Source organism: Zalophus californianus, chromosome 11 (assembly GCF_009762305.2).
Source record: "Zalophus californianus isolate mZalCal1 chromosome 11, mZalCal1.pri.v2, whole genome shotgun sequence".
Classification (NCBI taxonomy): domain Eukaryota; kingdom Metazoa; phylum Chordata; class Mammalia; order Carnivora; family Otariidae; genus Zalophus; species Zalophus californianus.
The window spans coordinates 10,759,032-10,778,707 of NC_045605.1; the positions used below are offsets into that span (position 1 = coordinate 10,759,032).

Below are 19,676 nucleotides of genomic sequence, written 5' to 3' on the forward strand. Positions count from 1 at the left end.
TCCTCAGGAAAAGCCCCTCGGGCCTCCTGGATGCCCCGGCGAGTACACTTTCCTCCTCAGGAAGGACCCAGATGAAAAACTCTGGAAGCAACATCCTGGCTAGACAATAGGCCTCTGGCTTCCCTCCCACTCTCCCAACCCAACTGGGATGCCACCAACAGGGTGAGCACACAACCAGGCGGTGCCTTTTTTTTTTTTTTTTTAAGATTTTGTTTATTTATTTATGTATGTATGTATGTATGTATGTGAGACAGAAAGAGAGAGAGAGAGAGAGAGAGAGAAACAGCATGAGAGGGGAGAGGGTCAGAGGGAGAAGCAGACTCCCCGCTGAGCCAGGAGCCCAACACGGGACTCGATCCCAGAACTCCGGGATCATGACCTGAGCCGAAGGCAGTCGCTTAACCGACTGAGCCACCCCGGGCCCCCTCCGTGGCAGCTCTGCAGTCCCACTGTTGCATCAACATTCCATGCGGAGCCAGAGTGAGACTGCTCTGCCCTCTACTCAACCTGCTCTCTTCCCTTTCCACCTCACCAGTCCCCTCCTGCTGTGTCATTCGCGGTCTGCTGACTATGCCGTCACACGTCCCCGAAATTCTGCTCTGCCATGAGAAAACTGGCTTTACACTCCACTCTAACCCCTCTCCTTCAACCAAATCTGGCTTTCCCCCAAGACGCCGCCATTCTTAAAACCCCTCGGCGTGTGAGCTGGTGACATTTCCCAATCCAGTATCCCTAGGACCCTCCAGCATCTGCTTCTTCTCCTGTGTCACTTAATTACATCCCCCTCCTCTACTCATAACGTTTAGAACTTTGGAAGAACCTTCGAATCCTGTCTCTTTCTTAACCATTCACAACCAATGAGGAAGAGGTCGCTTGGACTCTGCCTCTGGGGTGCTCCCTAGAACCCCCTCCTCCCTCCCATCCCTATCAAGTGTCCTCCTTGGTCTCTCCTCACTGCTCACCTGGGTCACTGCTCAGGGTCTCTCTGCCTCCAGGGCCTCCCCTATACCAATTCACCTGCCACACGGGTTCCTCTGTCTTCCTAACAGGACTAAAATAAAGCTCCTGATTCATGGACACCTGCCATAGGATAACAGCTCTTCTTCCTCTCCCAAGTCCTGTCCACACCCAACCCAAGAGGACATCCTGTTAGCTCTGCCCTCTGAATAAATTAAGAATCCAACCTCTTTGCCGCTTCCCTGGCTACTAGCCAGGTCCAGGCCACTGTCACCTGTCCCATGGACAACTGCAGCAGCCCCCTGCAGTGTTCCCTCCACCTGTTCCTCACCACCCCCATTCTGCTCTCCTCACATCAGCCATAGTGAGCCTTTTAAGATTCGGGTCAGGGTTCACCACGCCTCTGCTTAGAACCTGCAGTGACTCCCCAGCCTCACCTCCAGTGACTCTCCCCTCTGCTCCTAGTGTCTCAGCCCCTCGGACCTCCTGGACGCCCCGGGGAGTACACTGAGCCCACTCCCACCTAGGGGCCCTTGCTCTGGGGTTCCCCCACCTGGAATGTTCTCCCCAGAAGCTGCCTGGCTCACTCCCTCGCCTTGCACGTATCTGGCACCTGCTCCAACCTTATCCCCTGGGCGAGGAGGCCTTACCTACCATAGTTTATACTGCGCCCTGCTCCAATCTCTCCTGCAGCAATTCTGGTCTCCCTGCCCTGATCTTGTTTCTATCACACCGATCACAACGTAACATGTCACATAAACTTAGCTACTTAATTAACTAGTTACTTTTGCAGTTTATTGTCTTGCCTCACAAAAATTTAAGTTCCATGAGGGTAAAGCCCCGTCTTGGCTCTGTTCATTCCCTTATCAAGGGCCTAGAACAGGGCTAGACATGCAGGGGGTGTTCCACTAACGTTTGCTGAGGGAACACAAGCACATCCACCCAGCCCAGGGACCCTTGGCTTTACGAGCATCCTATCTCGAGTAACGCATTCCTCCATTCCATCTCTACACCCACATCTGAGGTCACAACCAGGATATGTCAATTCCTGAAACGAAGCCAATTCTCAGGCCACAAATTCAGAAAAGCCTGCTCCTGAACCATAACCTGTCTTCTGGCGTTCTTGATCCAAGTCCCCCGCAGGACATCTGTTCTTTGACTTCACCAAGGACCCGAGCAAATGGACGCTTCCTGTTTTCCCCTAACCACCAGCCCCTCCCTGTCTTCATTCCTCCCTCTCTCTAGCTTTGATTCCATGGTCTTTAACCATCCTTCACTAAATCCTCAACTTTCATCGAACCCAGCAAACCCTCCAACCTAAATAAATTTCATTTTCCACTAAAGAGTCTCAGAGCGCTGCTAAGAAAAACTCCTGATAAAAAACAGGCCATACTGACATCACTGCACATTTAAGGTCAACACCCTCAAGGAGACCTTCCAATTTGTAGAAATCCTACTACAGTGTCCTGGTGCCAACTGGTTTCCCACTGTCCGCGGTGACCCCCCCCCTTTAACACCTGATGGATGCCGTCCCCTCTCCTCGGCTTCAGAAAATGGCTGCTCACGTCACAGAGAGGATGATCGGAAATTACTTCAACTGTAATCTGCATCCATCATGTCTTCCTTGCCCTCTCCCCTACTATTCTCCTGCCCGTTTCCTACTCAGGACCAATCCCTACCTCCAGGCTCCACATCCTGTCTTCTCAGGCTTCCTCAGAAACTTTTCTCAGTGATGCCCTCGGCTTCTTTCAACATCCCCACAGGTGTGAAGGCTGAGGAGGGTGTGAAGGCACGGAGGGTGCTCAACCTCTCTCCCCCTCTCTCTCTGAAAGGACTGACTGATGTCCCTCACTCCACATTCCTTCCGACATGCTATTCTCAACACAGATGCTCGTCATCTTCTTAAAGCGGAAGTAGGATCACCTCACTTCTCTGCTCTAAACCTCCCAATACTTTCCCACCTCACAGACAATCCCTAAGTTCTCACCACACCCAGCTCCCCCACCTCACCTCCACTACCTTTTGACCTCGTCACAGTTTGTTCCCTACCCTCGAGTTCTGCCCTCTTCCTGTTTCTCAACACATTAAGCAAGCTCCTGAACCTGGGTCTTTTTACTGGCTCTTCCCTGCCTGCTGCCCTTTCTGTAACTACAGGGCACCTTCCGTCCCCTCTCTCAGGCCTCTGCTCAAACGCCCACCGTATCAGAAAGGCCTCCTTCCCCGACCCGTTCCTCCCGCCCTCACTCATGTTTATGGCACTTGGCCCCACCGGATACATATTTTACTGTCTGTCCCGCTCTTTTCAAAGGGAACTCTGAGAGTAACGGCTTCGATGTATTCGTTGCCATTTCCCTGGTGCGAACACAGCGTCAGGCACACAGTAGCTGAATGAACCTGGGTCCTATGTGTGGAAAGGGAGGCCTCCATTTCCGGCTGAGCAGCTGGGTAGATGTAAAATACCACGAAGGAGAAGACTGGCGGGGCAGGATCCAGTGCTGCACTGTGGCCATGACAAGTTTAAGGTGCCTGGGAGGTACTTCTAGAAAGGCAACCCTCTCTCTAGGGTAATTCATCCACTCCCTTGGCTTTATCACCCTCTATTTGCTACTGATTCCCAGAGCTGCATCTGTAGCCCAGATCTTTTTAACAAACTACAGGTTCATGTCGTTAACTGCCTACATGTTTCTTCATGTGGCATCTTAAACTCAGCGTGGGTAAAACTGAACTGAGATCCCACTCTTCACACACACCCAAACATTCTTCTTTTAGCGTCAAATGGCACTATCACCCACCTGGTTCCTCAAGCTAGAAACCTTGGAGTCTTTCTCAACTCTCCACCCTATATCCAACTGCTCCACCACATCCTGTAGATCTGATCTCCTACACAGCTCTAGAATGCTTGTACTCTCCTTCCAAGGCTTATGTAGCTTCTCTATTCCAGGCCGCCATCACTTCCTGCCTGAATATCTCTGACCGCCTCCCCACTGATGATTTCTCCTTACTAACTCTGGCTCTGCTCCAACACGTGATGCAGGAAATGCTGATCCAAAACACCTATTCAACATCTTTGCAACCCTATTCGCAACCACAGGATATTTTGTTTTTAGTACTGCCCAATCTGGACACCAGAGCATCTAAATCCAAACACAGGAAAGCAACCAAAACACAGTAACGCCATGGGGAAAATAAAACACCCCAGTCTTGTGTATCTGTTTCCATTTTTTAAAAGCTATGTTTCTCACATTTCAGTTGAACAAATTACAAAGTTGTTCCCAGAAGACACAGTTGTCTCAAAAAATATCATACCTGAGGGGCACCTGGGTGGCTCAGTCAGTTAAGCGTCTGACTTTGGCTCAGGTCATGATCTCATGGTCCTGGGATTGAGCCCCGAGACAGGCTCCCTGCTCCATGAGGAGTCTGCTTCTCCCTCAGCCTGTCGCTCCCCCTGCTTGTCTTCTCTTTCTCTCTTTCAAATAAATAAATAAAATCTTTTTAAAAAATATCATACCTGAATAACAGCACTAAACCAACACGTATTGCCAACATTCTTCAGCCCAACGGGCCACCCATCGACTCTCCTCCAGTCGTTAGGATTGGGATTTTCTCCCCAGACTTCACAGCGTTTTCTCTTGGAGCGTTTCGTTTCTGCAGAGGCTGCCTCGTGCATCCTGTATGGTGCCGACACACCACAAATCCAGAAAGGAAAAAGTTAAGGAGCAATGTATTATATATGGAGAATGCTGGTAATCTTTCACAGATAATCCAAAATGCCAGATGAGCTATTTACTGGGTCATCGCTGGCTATACAGTAATTATAAAATTATAATGCAAGTGTAAAGTAAGATTTAGACATAGATGTTAATCCTTCCATCAGAGATTATTACTTACAAGGTCCATGATGGAACTGAGCTGACGCTCAAGCCTATTTATGGCTACGGTATTACAAGTTTTAGATTTCAACAACAGTGCCCTATCTCAGACCTTGCCATTGAAAAAGGCAAGAGAGACACTCTGCTAACGATAAGAGCCTTTCAACGGCCTAGCACACAAAACCTGGCCCTATGTTTCCCTGAAAGAAACAACTCATTCTCAAAACAAGAATAAACATGTCCGGAAACTGACCAGCCACCACTGGAACTGGATGTTTACGAGCAATACTAATCACCAAACTAGCACCAATTCAAAAAAGATATCCCTGGTCACTCCTAAGACAGGGTAGTTGAGTGATAACTTTCATTTTCAAAGAGCTGACCACATGACCCTCGAAGTTTACAAAGGTTCCAGGTTGATAAAGGGAATACATACTGTCAGATGCTTGCAAAAGGATGGGATGTCTCCCCCCCGACCCCAGAAATTGTAAACTACAAAAGCCTGCAGGCTTCTAATCAAAGACCACAGCTACTGTAAGGCCCTTATCATATTTGGCTTTGTCAAAAAAAATAAACCAAAGAATAAGTAAGCTAATGTGCATTTAAATTTTCTCCTAAAAGAAATTTCATTTGGATGCAATTAAAAGAACTTGGCAGAATGGTCCCTCAGTGGCATCCACAGCTATTACTGCCTTTGACCTGGACATTGATGTGGGGAGCAAAGATGACAAATTACATCCATAACCTGTTCAGATCTCTTCCGTCAGCTTGAACTTTGGGGGATTCCAGTAGGCTCAAAGCAATGGCAGCTTGAAGATCATCTTTGTTATCATGGGTAAGGTCTATCACTTCTGTAAGAGAAATAGAAATTTAATTAGTCCACATGTAGGAAACAATGCCCTTCCAACTGTATGGTAGGAAAAAAGGCAAAAGCATTCACAAAACTCGATATGCTCCCTAGTTCTCATCTGTGGAACAACTTTATTACTCTGTGCCAGAGCCACAGGAGTAACTCACAGCTATATGGTAACCTTAAGACGAGCCAATGTGCCATGAAAATGGAATGAATACCCGCTTCTGCAGTCTTACTCCACAGAGTAAAAAATACATCCCATCTCTGTAGGTCAAGTCATCTCCTTACCTGTCATCATAAAACATCAGCTAAATATTGAACACTCAAGGCACAGATATTTTCAATCTCACACAAACTATTCTGGAGAATAGAGGACATACTCCCCAATTCATTTTATGAAACCAGCATAACACCTAGCTATAGCCTAAACCATCCAAGAATAGTAAGAGAAAGGAAAAACAACAAACTCACACACAATCGCAGATATAAAAAAAAAAAGAGAAGGTATTAGCAAATAAAATCCAATAATGTACTCCCAAAAAATCAAATATTAGGACTGAGTGGAGCTAACTGCAGAATGAAATACTGAGTTAACATGAGAAAACAGACCAGCAGAATATGCGGAAAGGAATCATCATCTCAGTAAATAGAGAAAAAGCATTTAATAACAACATTCTACCTCTATTCAGGAATAAAAACCCCAAGCTAACTGAGAAGAAAAGAGAATATTCGTAGGCTGAGAAAGAGTAACCATGAAAAGCCCACAGCATGGGGCGCCTGGATGGCTCAGTCATTAAGCGTCTGCCTTTGGCTCAGGTCATGATCCCAAGGTCCTGGGATCAAGTCCTGCATTGGGTTCCCTGCTTGGTGGGGAGCCTGCTTCTCCCTCTCCCACTCCCCCTGCTTATGTTCCCGCTCTGACTGTCTCTCTCTCTGTGTCAAATAAATAAGTAAAATCTTTAAAAAATTAAAAAATTAAAAAAAAGAAAAGCCCACAGCAAACTTTATACTTAATTTGAAGTGTAAAACACATTTATTTTCAAATCAAGACTAAGACAAAAATGTCTACCATCAGGACTTTTATTCACCATGGTTCTGAATATTCGGGCCAATTCAATAAGAAAATAAAAGAAACTGGGGGCACCTGGGTGGCTCTGTAGGTTAAGCGTCTGACTCTTGGTTTCGGTCAAAGGACACCATCGAGAAAGTGGAAAGGGGGAAAAATTTTTCACAAATCATGTATGTGCTAAGACACCTACATATATGGAATATGTTTTAAAAACTCCTGCAAGAGAATAATAAAAAGAACAAATAGCCCAATATTAAAAACGGGCAAAGAATCTGAATAGACATTTCTCCAAAGAAGATATACGACTGGCCAGTAAGTACATGTAAAGACGCTCAATATCATTAGCCATTAAGGAAATGCAAATCAAAAGCACAATGAGATATCATTCTGAACCCATTATGATAGCTATTATCAAAAACAAAAAGCAAAACAGGAAAATACCAAATGTCGATGAGGATTTGGAGACATTGGAACCCTTGTGTGTTCTTGGTGAGAATACAAAATGACACAGCTGCTGTGGAAGTTTGAAGAACTGAGTTTGGCAGTCCTTCAAAAAGTTAAACATAAAGGTATGTCTGGGTGGCTCAACTGGAAGCGTTTGCCTTTGGCTCAGGTCATGATCCCAGAGTCCTGGGATTGAGACTAGCATTGGGATCCTTGCTCAGCAGGGAGCCTGCTTCTCCTCTGCCTGCCACTCCCCTTGCTTGTGCCCTTCCCCCACAAATAAATAAATAAATTTTTTTTTAAAAAAAGGATAAACATACAAAGCTTCAGGACAATTGGACTTAATAACGATTCCTTAGATATGACACCAAAAGCACTGGGAACAAAAATAAAAATTGACAAAAGGGACTCAATCAAAATTTAAAAAAACTTTTTTGTGCATGAAAGGATAGAGTCAATAGAATAAAAAGGCAACCTAGAGAATGGGAGAAAACATTTGCCAACATATACATGATAAAAGGGTTAATATCTAGAATCTATAAAGAATTCTTGCAACTCAATAACAAAATATAAAATAACCCAATTAAAAAATAGGTAAGGGACTCGAATAGACATTTCTCCAAAGATGACACACAAATGGCCTGCAAGCATATAAAAAAGAGGTTCAGCATCACTAATCATCAAAGAAACTGCAAATCACAACCACAATGAGGTATCACCTCAAACTCATCAGGATGACTATTAAAAAAAACACACACACAAACAATAACAAGTGTTGGTGAAGATGTGGTGAGACTTGTGGACCGCTGATGCACCATTGGTGAGACTGTAAAATGGTGCAGCAACCACTATGGAAAACAGTACAGAGGTTTGTCAAAGAAATAAAAATAGACCGACCATCTGAGCCAGCCATCTCACTTCTGGGCATGCATCCAAAAGAACTGAAAGCAGGGTCTCGAAGAGCTATTTGCACCATCCATGTTCACAGAAGCACCCTTCACGACAGCCAATCAGTGAAAGCAGCCCAAATATCAGCCGATGAATAAATGGGTAAACAACATGTGGTATCTAGATACAAGAGTATGACTCAGCCTTAAATAGGAAGGAAATTCTGATACGTGCTACAATACGAACCTTGAGGACGTTACGCTGCGTGAAGTACGCTAGTCACAAAAGGACAAATACTGTGGGATTCCACTTAAAGGAGGTCCCCAGAGCAGTCAAAATCATACAAAGTAGGATGGTGGCTGCTGGGAGCCGAAGGGAGGGGGGATGCGGAATTATTGTTGAGTGGATACAGACTTCAGTTTTGCAAGATGAGAAAGTTCTGGAGATCTGTTTCATGACAAGACGAACATATTTAACCCTCCCGAACTGCACATTTAAAAATGGTTAAGATGGTAAATTTTATGTTATGTGTTGTTATCAACTAAGAAAAACAGAATCCCAACTAATAAATTATGAAATCTCCAATAAAATAAAAGAATGACAGCAACACTCACCCATGGCTGCAGGAAACACTAGGTGGGGGATTATATAATAAATGCATCAAGCTGATAGTATTCTGAACACACTAACAATTTTAATGACACACAAAGAGGGCAATGGGATGTTCCCTGCTTCTTGGATATGACAAAAAAGAAGATACACTGTACACACGGCCCTACCTGTGACACAGTCGTGCCATTTAAGCACCTAAGTCTCTAGGAAAGACAGGGGACCGAAAAATCCACTGAAAGATACCACAGGAATGAAATCAGCAAATTTCAGGACATGTGAAATCTGAGAGAACAAAGGACTTGATTGCTTTGGACCTTAAAGTTGCAAGAAAAAAAGAGAGGGGGAAATAAAGAGTGTCTTATCTTTTTTTTTTTAAGAAAGAGAGTGAGCGAGAGAGAGCACGAGCGGAGAAGGGGCAGAGGGAGAGGGAGAAGCAGACTCCCCACTGAGCAGGGAGCCCGACACGGGGCTCGATCCCAGGACCCTGGGATCATGACCCGAGCTGAAGGCAGACGCTTAACCAACTGAACCACCCAGGCGCCCGTAAAGAGTGTCTTAAAAGACATTCAAATATATTTAATGTTTTAATGTCATCTGGATCATTATGTTCACAAACCGACTGCAAATATATTGTTAAGGAGATGATCAGGGAGACTTCTACCCTGGTGTTTGAAATTAAGGAATTATTAATTTTTAAAATGTGATAATGCTGCAGCTATGAAAACAGTTCTCTTTTAGAAATATTAAAACAAGAAAGTTAGAGGTGCCTGGGTGGCTCAGTCAGTTAAGCATCTGTCTTTGGCTCAGGTCATGATCCCAGGGTCCTTGTATGGAGCCCCACATTGGGCTCCCTGCTCAGCGGGGTGTCTACTTCTCCCTCTCCCTCTGCTCCCCCCCCCAACTTGTACACAAGCACGCACGTGTTCTCTCTCTCAAATATATAAATAAAATCTAAAAAAACCACAACAAACAAAACAAAAAAAACCCAAGAAAGTTCAACACACGGCCCAGTAATTCCACTCATGGGTATATATCCTAAAGAATTAAAAACAGATACTTAGTGAAATAGAATGGGAAACATGAAAATCCAATATAACACAGAGCTGATACTGCAGATCAGTGGGTAAGTAAAGCCTTTTTAATAAAAGTATCCTTTAATACTAGGATAACTGCGTAGCTGTATCTGGCCGGAGGGTGGCAAGGAATCCAACTGTATCCTTACCTTATGCCTTGCCCCTTCCCCCAAAATCCACTTCAGATGAATTAAAGAATGTGAAAAGCAAAACATCAGGATTTTAAAATCCTATGACTTTAAGGTATAGAAGGAGTTCTTAAACAAAAAACACAAATCACAGAAAAAGACCAATAAATGCAACTACAATAAAATTTAGCTATTTAGTTCATCACCATAGTGTGAAAACACAAGTCACCAATAGGGAAAAGATGTCTGCAACACACAAAGCCAAAAGAGTGGGTTAATATCAAATATATATAAGGTCAGTATCAAGAGATGTATCAAGAATAAGCTTATTATCAATAAGATGATATCAAGAATCAATCAGAAAAAAGCAAACAAACAGAAAAATTGAGGCAGAAGACATAAAGAGAAATTTCACTTACAAGGAAACATGAATGGTCAAGAAGAAAAAGATGTTCAATCTCATTACCAATGTAAAAAAATTCTCATTGAAAACAAGATATTTTGATATTTTTTATCAAAAATATGGGCAACAATTTTATAATCTAACAAGTTTGAGAGCAACAGTTATCCCCAAATCCTGTGACTGGGAATTTAATAAATAGTTAAAAAATCATTTTGGAGAATATTGCCTATAAAACTGAAGACGAGCATATTTTACCACCTACCAATTACACTCCTAGGTATATACACTAAAGAAACTCTTGCATACATGTAATAGAAACACAAATCAAACAACTCACAGCAGCCTTTTTTATAATAGCAAAAAAATAAAAAATAAAAATGGAAACAAACCCAAGTCAATAAACAAATACATAAACGGTGGTATATTCAGACCATGAAATACTATACACCAGTCAAAATAAAGGAACCATTTATAACCTTCAACAGGAATGAATTTTAAAAAGAAAAACGTTGGGGCACCTGAGTGACACAGTTGGTTAAGCGTCTAACTCTTGATTTTGGCTCAGGTCATGATCTCAGGGTTGTGAGATCGAGCCCCACATCAGGCGCTACACTCAGCACAGAGTCTGCTTGGGATTCTCTCTCTCTCTCCTTCTGCCCCTCCCCCCGGTGCAGGCGCATGCACACGCACGTGCTCTCTAAAAAAAGAAAAACATTTACTGAAGAGTCATTAGTGTACTGAAAGAGATATACAAGGATATGAATATTCATAACATCATTATTCAGAATAGCTCAAAACTGCAAAAAGTCCAAATATCCATTAAGTCCATCTGCCCTAGCTGATGGCTCCCTCTTCCAGGAAGCCTCCTTGGCTTCCAGAGTCCCATTCTCCCAGCTCTCCTGATCTTCTTCCAATGTCCCTGGACATTGTTCACCTGCCCCGGCCTCTAAGCACTGGGTGTATCCACCGCTCAGTCACTGAACCTCTTCCCTTCCGTGCACCCCAACCCCTTGGAAAGCTCACCTGGTCCCCTAACTTCACATCCCATTCACAGGTTTACGATTCCAAGTTTTCTCTCTCTGCAGCCGGATCTCTCCCCGAGTCACGTGCTTGGATCCTCACTGCCTTTGCGACACTCCACCTGATGTCTAGCACGTGCCTCAAACTCAGCATTTCCTTCATCTGACACCCAGATCTGCTCTAGCGGCAGCCATTCCCAGGGTGCTTAGTGCAACTACAGCATTTTTGCTGCTTAGGAAAAAACCTGGAGCTGCCTTTAAGTCCTCTCTCTTTCACATCCCTTATCTCGTAAGAAAATCCCACTCAGCAGATACTCCTCACCCTCCCACCACTACCCGCTAGCCCACACCGCCAGACCCTGCAAAGTGTCCTGACTGTCCAGGGCTCCCTGCTCTGACCCATGCTCATTACCTGCCCCTGCAATTCTGTTCTCAACAGAGCCGTCCGAATGACCTTTAGGAAATGGAAACAGGTGGACGTCATTCCTCTGCTCCAAGCTCTCCGCTGGCTAGTCTCTAGCTAGAGGAAAAGCCAAGCACGCAATGAGTCTCTGCAGGACCTGCCTCCTGGTCCCTCCACGGCCTCACCTCTCACCCACTAAAGCCTCAGCTCCAGCCTCCTTGCTGTCCTTGAGCAGGTGGCGTACATCCCTGTCTTAAGACCTCACTGACTCCTTCAGCTCCCTTTCACCTTCTCAGAAGGCCCCGCTAGTAAAAATCCAATCCCCGCCGCTACTTTTTTCATTTCTTTCATTCCATCCTTTACTTTTCTCTGTGGTACTTATCATTCTAACATGCCATATAATTTCCTCATTGATTTCGTGATCTCCCCCACGAGAATGTAAGCTAGATGAAGGCAAGGATTCTGTTTATTTCCAGTGTTTAAAAGAGTGCTTGGCACATAGTAGGTGCTCATTAAATAAATGCAGAATGAATGAATGAATGAATTCATGTAATTGCTTAGAATTAGGCCTGGCACATAGTGATGGTTTAATAATTAGCTATGATTAGCACTACTCCAAAAGGGTTGATGTGATCGATAGGAAACTCACGTATTTTCCGCTAGTTCACAGCAGGACCAAGACAGCATATACTTACTTGCTAAAACTTCTTTGTTGGCAGCGCTGCCCTCTACTTCAGATGGTTCTGTAGCAACAGTGTCTTGACTGGGCTCTTTAACTCTTTCCTCGGTGAGAAGGCTGACTGCCTGGGTAATGTCACCATTACTGGCCTAAGGGAAAAAAAAAAAACAAAAAACCCCAGACATTTCAAAAGTAAAGCATCACAGCATTTAAAATAGTGAATTAGTTTTTTGGTTTAACTCCTCACTACCCCAGCGACATTCTGAGTAAGTCAGGCCATAATTCTTGGGTAGGAAGTAGAAGAAAGACAGTATGGTGGAGGACAGTGAGTGCACCATGCTCAAAGCATCTATCAAACTCCTGGTTTACAGGAGGGGAGCCGCCACGTTCCGATTTCCCACCCCATGCAAACAAGAATGAAATCTTGCTGAGATCTGGTCTCAGTAGCTCTGGCTGCTACTACTCCAATTTCACACGCTAGCTAAGGCATGGTGTGTCAAAAGGGGGCTGGCCATGAAAACAGAGATTCTAAATGAAGTCGGCCCCTACAGCAAACATGACAAGCAGTTACCATAACCTATAGTGGTGATCACATTTCTATTTGTTTTTAACTTTTTATTCGGAAAACCTTCTAACATATACAACGGGAGAGGCAAAGGGAATGTATAGCTGAAGCCCAGGCAGCCACCACTCACCTTCAACAAATAACAAGTCAGGCTCAAACTTACCTATTCCGCCTAACCTCTCCCAGACATTTTCAAACAAATCCTAAGCATCTTATCAGTACATCAGAACATATCTTTTCAAAAATATAACCCACAATGTTATTATCACACCTTAATAGTAACAAGTGTTTTAGTATCAAATCACCAGCTCAAACTTGCCTAACTCAAAGATTTTTTAGTGTGTGTGTTTGAGTCAGGATCCATATAAAGGCTACACAATGCAATTGGTTGATGCATTTCTTAAATCTCTTCTGCCCTGCAGGGTGCCCCCCCGTTGAGTCGCTCCCCATCCCCAACTTCTCCCCCACCTTATTGGGCCATTGATGATACTGGGTCATCTGACCGATAGAGCTCCTGTCCCTATGTGCACTTTCATTTTGGCATAAAAACAGCTTGACCCAAGATAACTATGATATGGACAACTGTTTTAAAGCCTGTTGACTAACAGCGGCCTGAAACTAACCTTCAGAGCTTCATGAAGAAAGGAAGGGTCCTGAATGCCTGTGATTTCTCTTAGTTGGTTTAACAGCATTTGGCAGCTCTATATTTGAGAAACAAACAAACAAAAAACATAGACAGGTCAGTCACAAAGTAAAGCTGGATACGTTTAAAGAATTTAAGTACAAGTAACCTGGATAATCATGTTTGAGACTTGTGTATTTTACTTTAAGGAATCGGAAAGCTCCAAACAAGAAGGTACTGACTGTCAGACACATGCTAAAATGCCAAATCTTGGGGCACCTGAGTGGCTCAGTTGGTTAAGCCTCTGGCTCTTGGTTTCAGCTTGGGTCACGATCTCGGGGTCATGGGATCAAGCCCCATGTCAGGCTCCACACTCGGCGCAGTCTGCTTGGGATTCTCTCTCCCTCTCCCCCGCAACCCCCTAACGGCGGTTCTGTGCTCTTAGAAATAAACAAATAAATAACATCTTTAAAAATAAATAAATAAAATAAGATAAAATAAAAATGCCAAATTTTTACTCTTTTAAAAGCTTAATCATGAAAAATGCTTTTGGCACTTGTGGAAAAATTATGAGTAAACAATAAAACTACTAAGTATATAAGACACTTAAATGTAATATCTAGCTCTCGGAGTAGCTGAAAGTGCCTGAGGTTTTTCTTTCTGTGAGTAATACATAACTAGGTCATATAAGGAGTCCAGGGAATTTGCATGGATGTGAAGATGTGCTATTTTAAGCTTCACTGCACATGCCTTTTTTGTGTGTCATTTTTTACTGACAATAAATTTCTAATCACGTAATTAACAAATGATACCACCAAACATCATATTTAAAACTACAGGTTTGATTGCTTAAAAAGAAGTATAGACAAAACTAAGATTTTCTGAATTATACATAAAATCCCAGAGGGAATAAACTGTGGAATGCTTTCCCGTCATTAATCGAAATCATGGAAAAACCTATCTTGTTAGCTTTCAGCCACCACAAGCTCAGTTTATAACCCCTTTGCACCTTTCAAATCTTCACTGGAACGTTTTACCTTGTTTTCACAAAGACAAAAGATGACACAAAACACCTAATTTTTATAAGCAAGTTCAATATAAAGAACTGGTTGGCTCAATTCTTTTAGATGATTATTGAAAACGAAATAGTTCAGGGGCGCCTGAACTAGCTTAACTCACTAACCAGTGAGTTAAAGCATCTGCCTTCAGCTCAGGTCATGATCTCGGGGTCCTGGGATGGAGCCCCACGTTGTGCTCCCTACTCGGTGGGGAACCTGCTTCTCCCTCTCCCTCTGCTTGTGCTCTCGCTCTCAAATAGATAAATAAAATCTTAAAAAAAAAAAAAAGAAAGAAAACGAAATAGTTCAAATTTAAATCAGTGAGAGGGAATCATTCCTAAGGTTATTCTAGAATTAAGCCTCAATTCAATACTTGATGATTCCCATCAACTATCCTTCAGTTAGTAATACGTCTCCAAGAGGCAGTCTACGTTCACTGTCAGCTGTAACAGAAATAGTATCCTATGTTTTTCAACAGCTGAGGGACCAATGCAACACTTAAATATCACACAACTAGAAATAACTAACTGAAACAAGCCCTGCACAGTGCTCAGAAAAGCATCAACAGCCTTGCTGCTCTAGTCATGGGCCACGGTCATAGGCTAGAAATGGAACCCGACCCTGCTGAGACCAGCAGTCTTGGCGGCTATGAGTCTTGTCAAAGGCAGTCATTGCCTGTATACTGGGAGAGTGCTATCAGACTAAAAGGTGTCCAGATTTAGTCTTGGCTAATGCGGGAAACACAAGCATGGATTTTTAGATAATGTATTAAAAAGGTTTTTTGGGGGGGGCACCAGGGTAGCTCAGTCAGTTAAGCATCCCACTCTTGATTTCAGCTCAGGTCATGATCTCAGGGTCGTGAGATCGAGCCTCAAGTCATGTTTTGCGCTCAGTACGGACCTGAGACTCTCCCTCTGTGCGCACTCTCTCTAAAAAGAATAAAAACAAACTTTAAAAAACAAACAATAAAAACAAGGTTTTTCTTCTCCAAACAAATTCTATTTTATTTTATTGTATAAAAGTGTGTGAATCTATATATCTCAATCATACGCAATAGTCTAAAAAATCAAAATCAATATGCCCCCAAAAGGGCAGGATAATACAGACCTTCCTCAATGTTATGGTGGGGTCACATGCCAGTAGACCCACTGTAAGCTGAAAATATCATTAAGTGGAAAATGCACTTAATACACCTAAGCTCCAAAACGTCATAGCTCACCTAGCTGACCTTAGATGTGCTCAGAACACTTACAGTAGCCTGCAGTGGGAGAAAGGCATCCAACACAAAGCCCATTTTATAATAAAGTGTTGAGCATCTCATGGGATGTACTGTTCTGAAAGTGAAAACCGGAATGGTTGTAGGGGTGCAGAAGGGTTGTAAGTGTAATGGTTGCTGACCCTCAAGATCGAGCGGAAACCGGAATGGTTGTAGGGGTGCAGAAGGGTTGTAAGTGTAATGGTTGCTGACCCTCAAGATCGAGCGGAAACCGGAATGGTTGTAGGGGTGCAGAAGGGTTGTAAGTGTAATGGTTGCTGACCCTCAAGATCGAGCGGCTGACTGGCCCTGCCCAGCGTCACCAGAGAGGAGCATGTCGCACAGTGCTAGCCTGGGAAAAAGATCAAAATTTTAAATGCAGGGTATGGTTTCTACTGAATGTGTATCACTTCTACAGCATCGTAAGTCAGGGACTGTCTATAATTGGGAGGAGGAAGTGAGCAGCGATATTAGCCCTAAACTGGAACCAACAAGGTAGCAACAGGATTGACAATCATACCTTCACCTCAAACTACTCTGTGTACCAACTGACACTTAGGGTTCACAGAAAATAATGCCAAAAATAGCAGCTAACATACGCTGCTTGCTTTCAGCCAGGTGTTGTTATAAACACTTCATTTGTATTAACTAATTTGACTAATTTCGCCTTCGTAACAGAGCTGGGATAGGTGCTAGGGCCGTGTGACAGACAGCAGGCATGGGGAGGTCACGGCGCTTACACAAGGTTATTGCTAGGAAAGGGCCGCCTGCCTCCAGAGTCTGCACTCTCTGCTGAGCTGTAACTGAGAAGACCAGGAAAACAGGCAAGAACACCTATTTTGTGCAAAACCAGGCAATTATTTTGCGCCTGTATTGTGACCTGGGTCTCTGCAGCTTCCCAAGATCCCTGTCATCACAATCACGACTGATCACGTCATGGTACAGTCAGCTCCAAAGCAGCCCCTGTCAGGAAAGGGCTGTATCGGAGGTAAATGCTATTTCTGACTGAATCTAAGGTGCCATTCGTTATGAGAAGCACACTTATTCTATGCGCCACTAAGGAGAAACACGGTTGCCCACTTAAGCTAGGATAGGATGCCTTCACGACGGTCCTAGGAGACACATGAATTGGTCACACCAGCTTCCGGCAGCTCTAAAATGCCTTATTTATGTTGAGAACTATAGCAGGTTTCCCTGTTTCCAGGTGCACTGCCCGGCATGTGACAAGCAGTTCTTCTGCATGTTTCTCAGTGACAAAACCTAATATACCTAGGCTATCTTCCTTTCTTAGGTCCCATAAAACACTTGATTGTAGCTTTGCAAGAAAATATGAAACTGCTCATTCCTCCAGTGACAGATATTTTGCCTCACATAAAATCAAATTTATACCCTGCTGTTCTGTTTCTATGCCTTTCTTCATCCAGTTTTTTTCCCACTTAAGCATTGAATCACAGTGTGATCTTCTATTTTTTTTTTAAAGATTTTATTTATTTATTTGAGAGAGAGAATGAGAGACAGCATGAGAGAGAGGAGGGTCAGAGGGAGAAGCAGACTCCCTGCTGAGCAGGGAGCCCGATGTGGGACCTTATCCCGGGACCCCAGGATCATGACCTGAGCCGAAGGCAGTCGCTTAACCAACTGAGCCACCCAGGCGCCCACACAGTGTGATCTTCTAAAGCGAAGAGTAAACTAACATGTGGTACCAACAGTACATATAACTCAACTGTCATGGCAGTAGGAACAGCTCTGACCAAGCCCATACATGTGCAGACAGTGATTAAGTACATCACCTCTGCTACTTGGAGATAGTAAATGTAAGGAGCATCTCAATTTCAGAGACCTCAGAATGCCAAATAAATACGAGTCAATGAAATATGGTATTCAAGTGTTAAACAATTCACCAATCGTTATATTTGGCCATGGATTCAAGCTCCACTCCCCTTTCTCCACTTTGTAATAGATAAGCAGTGAAATACTGACACATCTAGAACAGTACACACAGGGAAAGAAAATAAACTTGGTTTCCCTTTTTTAAAAGCTACTGGGCGCAGATGACAACTATGTAAGATCATTTTGTACAACTCCAAGAATAATACTCTACCTGTTAATTCAAATCCAAACTCCTGATCTTGCTATTCAAAGAATTATCTGATTCTACACTTAACCTGCTCAATCTTTTCTCCCACTGGTTCTCTACCTCACAAATGCATCCCCTCTCATGCCTTCAAGTGTTACTTTCATTACCTCCAGGAATGCCTCCTACATTCTGGCAACCTACAGTCAAGGGCTACATTCATTTTACCTCCTCCTCAAAGTTGTCCCCAAGAACTCTGGTCCGCACTATTCTCTCCCTTTCTAATCTCCCATATTGAGGGAATCAATGAGCTTGTGAATGAAAGGGACTTCCCCGTCTTTACCTGGCATTTCTCATCATGTGGTTCTCTGTTTCAAATGTGAAATTCTTGCCCACGTAAAGGCAAGAATCATACAACATACTACCTAATCTGAGGGACAGTTCTGGCAACAGGTGGGACGAACACATAAACACCCTCTTTGTAACAGGAACCTTTGTCGCCCCCGCGTGCTTGCAATCCTTGTAACAACCCTAAAAGGTGGGAATCATCACCTTCATTGTGCAGATCAGGAAACTGGAGCTTACAAAACCTATTTTGTCACCAAATGTCTTGAATTAAAAGAAATCAGGGGCACCTGGGTGGCTCAGGCAGTGAAGCGTCGACTCCTGATTTTGGCTCGGGTCATGATCTCAGGGTCGTGAGATGGAGCCCTGCCTCGGGCTCTGCACTCAGCTTGGAGTCTGCTTGGCGTTCTCTCTCCCTCTGCCCCTCCCCCTGCTAGAATGCATGCGCACGCTCATTCTCTCTCTCTCCCCTCTCAAATAAATAAATAAAATCTTTTTTTCAAAAAGAGAAATCAAAAAGGAACTATTACAAGCCTGAGTAAATTTCACAAGGATTAAGCCATGCTATGACACACACAAACAGCTGCTATAACACGACTCACTCTCATGAATGTTTAGCCAAACCTATGTTCTCTGTAGTCCCCTCAACCCAAATCTTAAAAAGTGCTCTATACGAAGTATTAGTTTTACAGTAACAGACATATTAAGCTTATTAGAGTCCTACTGTATTACTAACGCAGTTTTTCCGGGTACTTGACGAGAAGCTGACTTAAATATTAATTTCACCCTAACTACGAGGCTATATATACACAGTACACACCCAACATGAGACAAGACAAAGCCTGAGCTCCAGGCTTAATGAAGCCAAATAACTGGCAAGAGCCAACAGGTTTGCATTTCCTTGGCGAAATTCACATTGTTTTCATAAAACAAAAAGGACTCTTTTTTCCTTGCCCAGAGGCAGTGAAGAAAGACAGGTACACACAAATCTCTAGAAAGAAGAAACTCAAGCTTTCTGACCTCAGCTCCTTGGTGATTTTGGTCCAATCCAGTCCCCTTCTCTTAAAGCAAAGACAATCATTCATCACATAGTAAGCCGTGAACAGGACTAGTCACATAACAAAAACATTAAGGCATCGAGTTTTTATAATAAACACTAACTGGTCGAATCCTACCGCAACTAAAATCAAACTCTCTTTGATCAGATGAGGCATATTTGTGAGATTACTAATTAAGAGTTTTATCTTTAAAATACCCAGTTTAGCATCACGGTGAGGAGCTTTCTGGACTATTCCATTCCTTCAAACAGGGATGCTATTATCATTCTGACACACACATTTCCAGATCTCAACTGTCTATT

General features: G+C 43.5%; 1 protein-coding gene across 7 annotated transcripts in view; it reads right to left on the bottom strand.

Moving 5' to 3' along the window:
* The window catches only part of USP28 (ubiquitin specific peptidase 28), a 60,666-nt gene that overhangs the window by 28,371 nt on the left and 12,619 nt on the right, over window positions 1-19,676 (bottom strand). For 6 of the 7 annotated variants that reach the window (XM_027579077.2, XM_027579078.2, XM_027579081.2 and 3 more), the window contains exons 2-5: window positions 13,586-13,663; window positions 12,414-12,546; window positions 5,572-5,677; window positions 4,466-4,625 (exon numbers count right to left, since the gene is read on the bottom strand). In XM_027579077.2, coding sequence (XP_027434878.1) covers window positions 4,466-4,625; window positions 5,572-5,677; window positions 12,414-12,546; window positions 13,586-13,654 — 468 coding nt within the window. In that variant the 5' untranslated portion in view covers window positions 13,655-13,663. Of the gene's footprint in view, window positions 1-4,465; window positions 4,626-5,571; window positions 5,678-11,727; window positions 11,836-12,413; window positions 12,547-13,585; window positions 13,664-19,676 lie in introns of those variants that run through there. The other variant, XM_027579083.2, reaches the window with a different exon arrangement.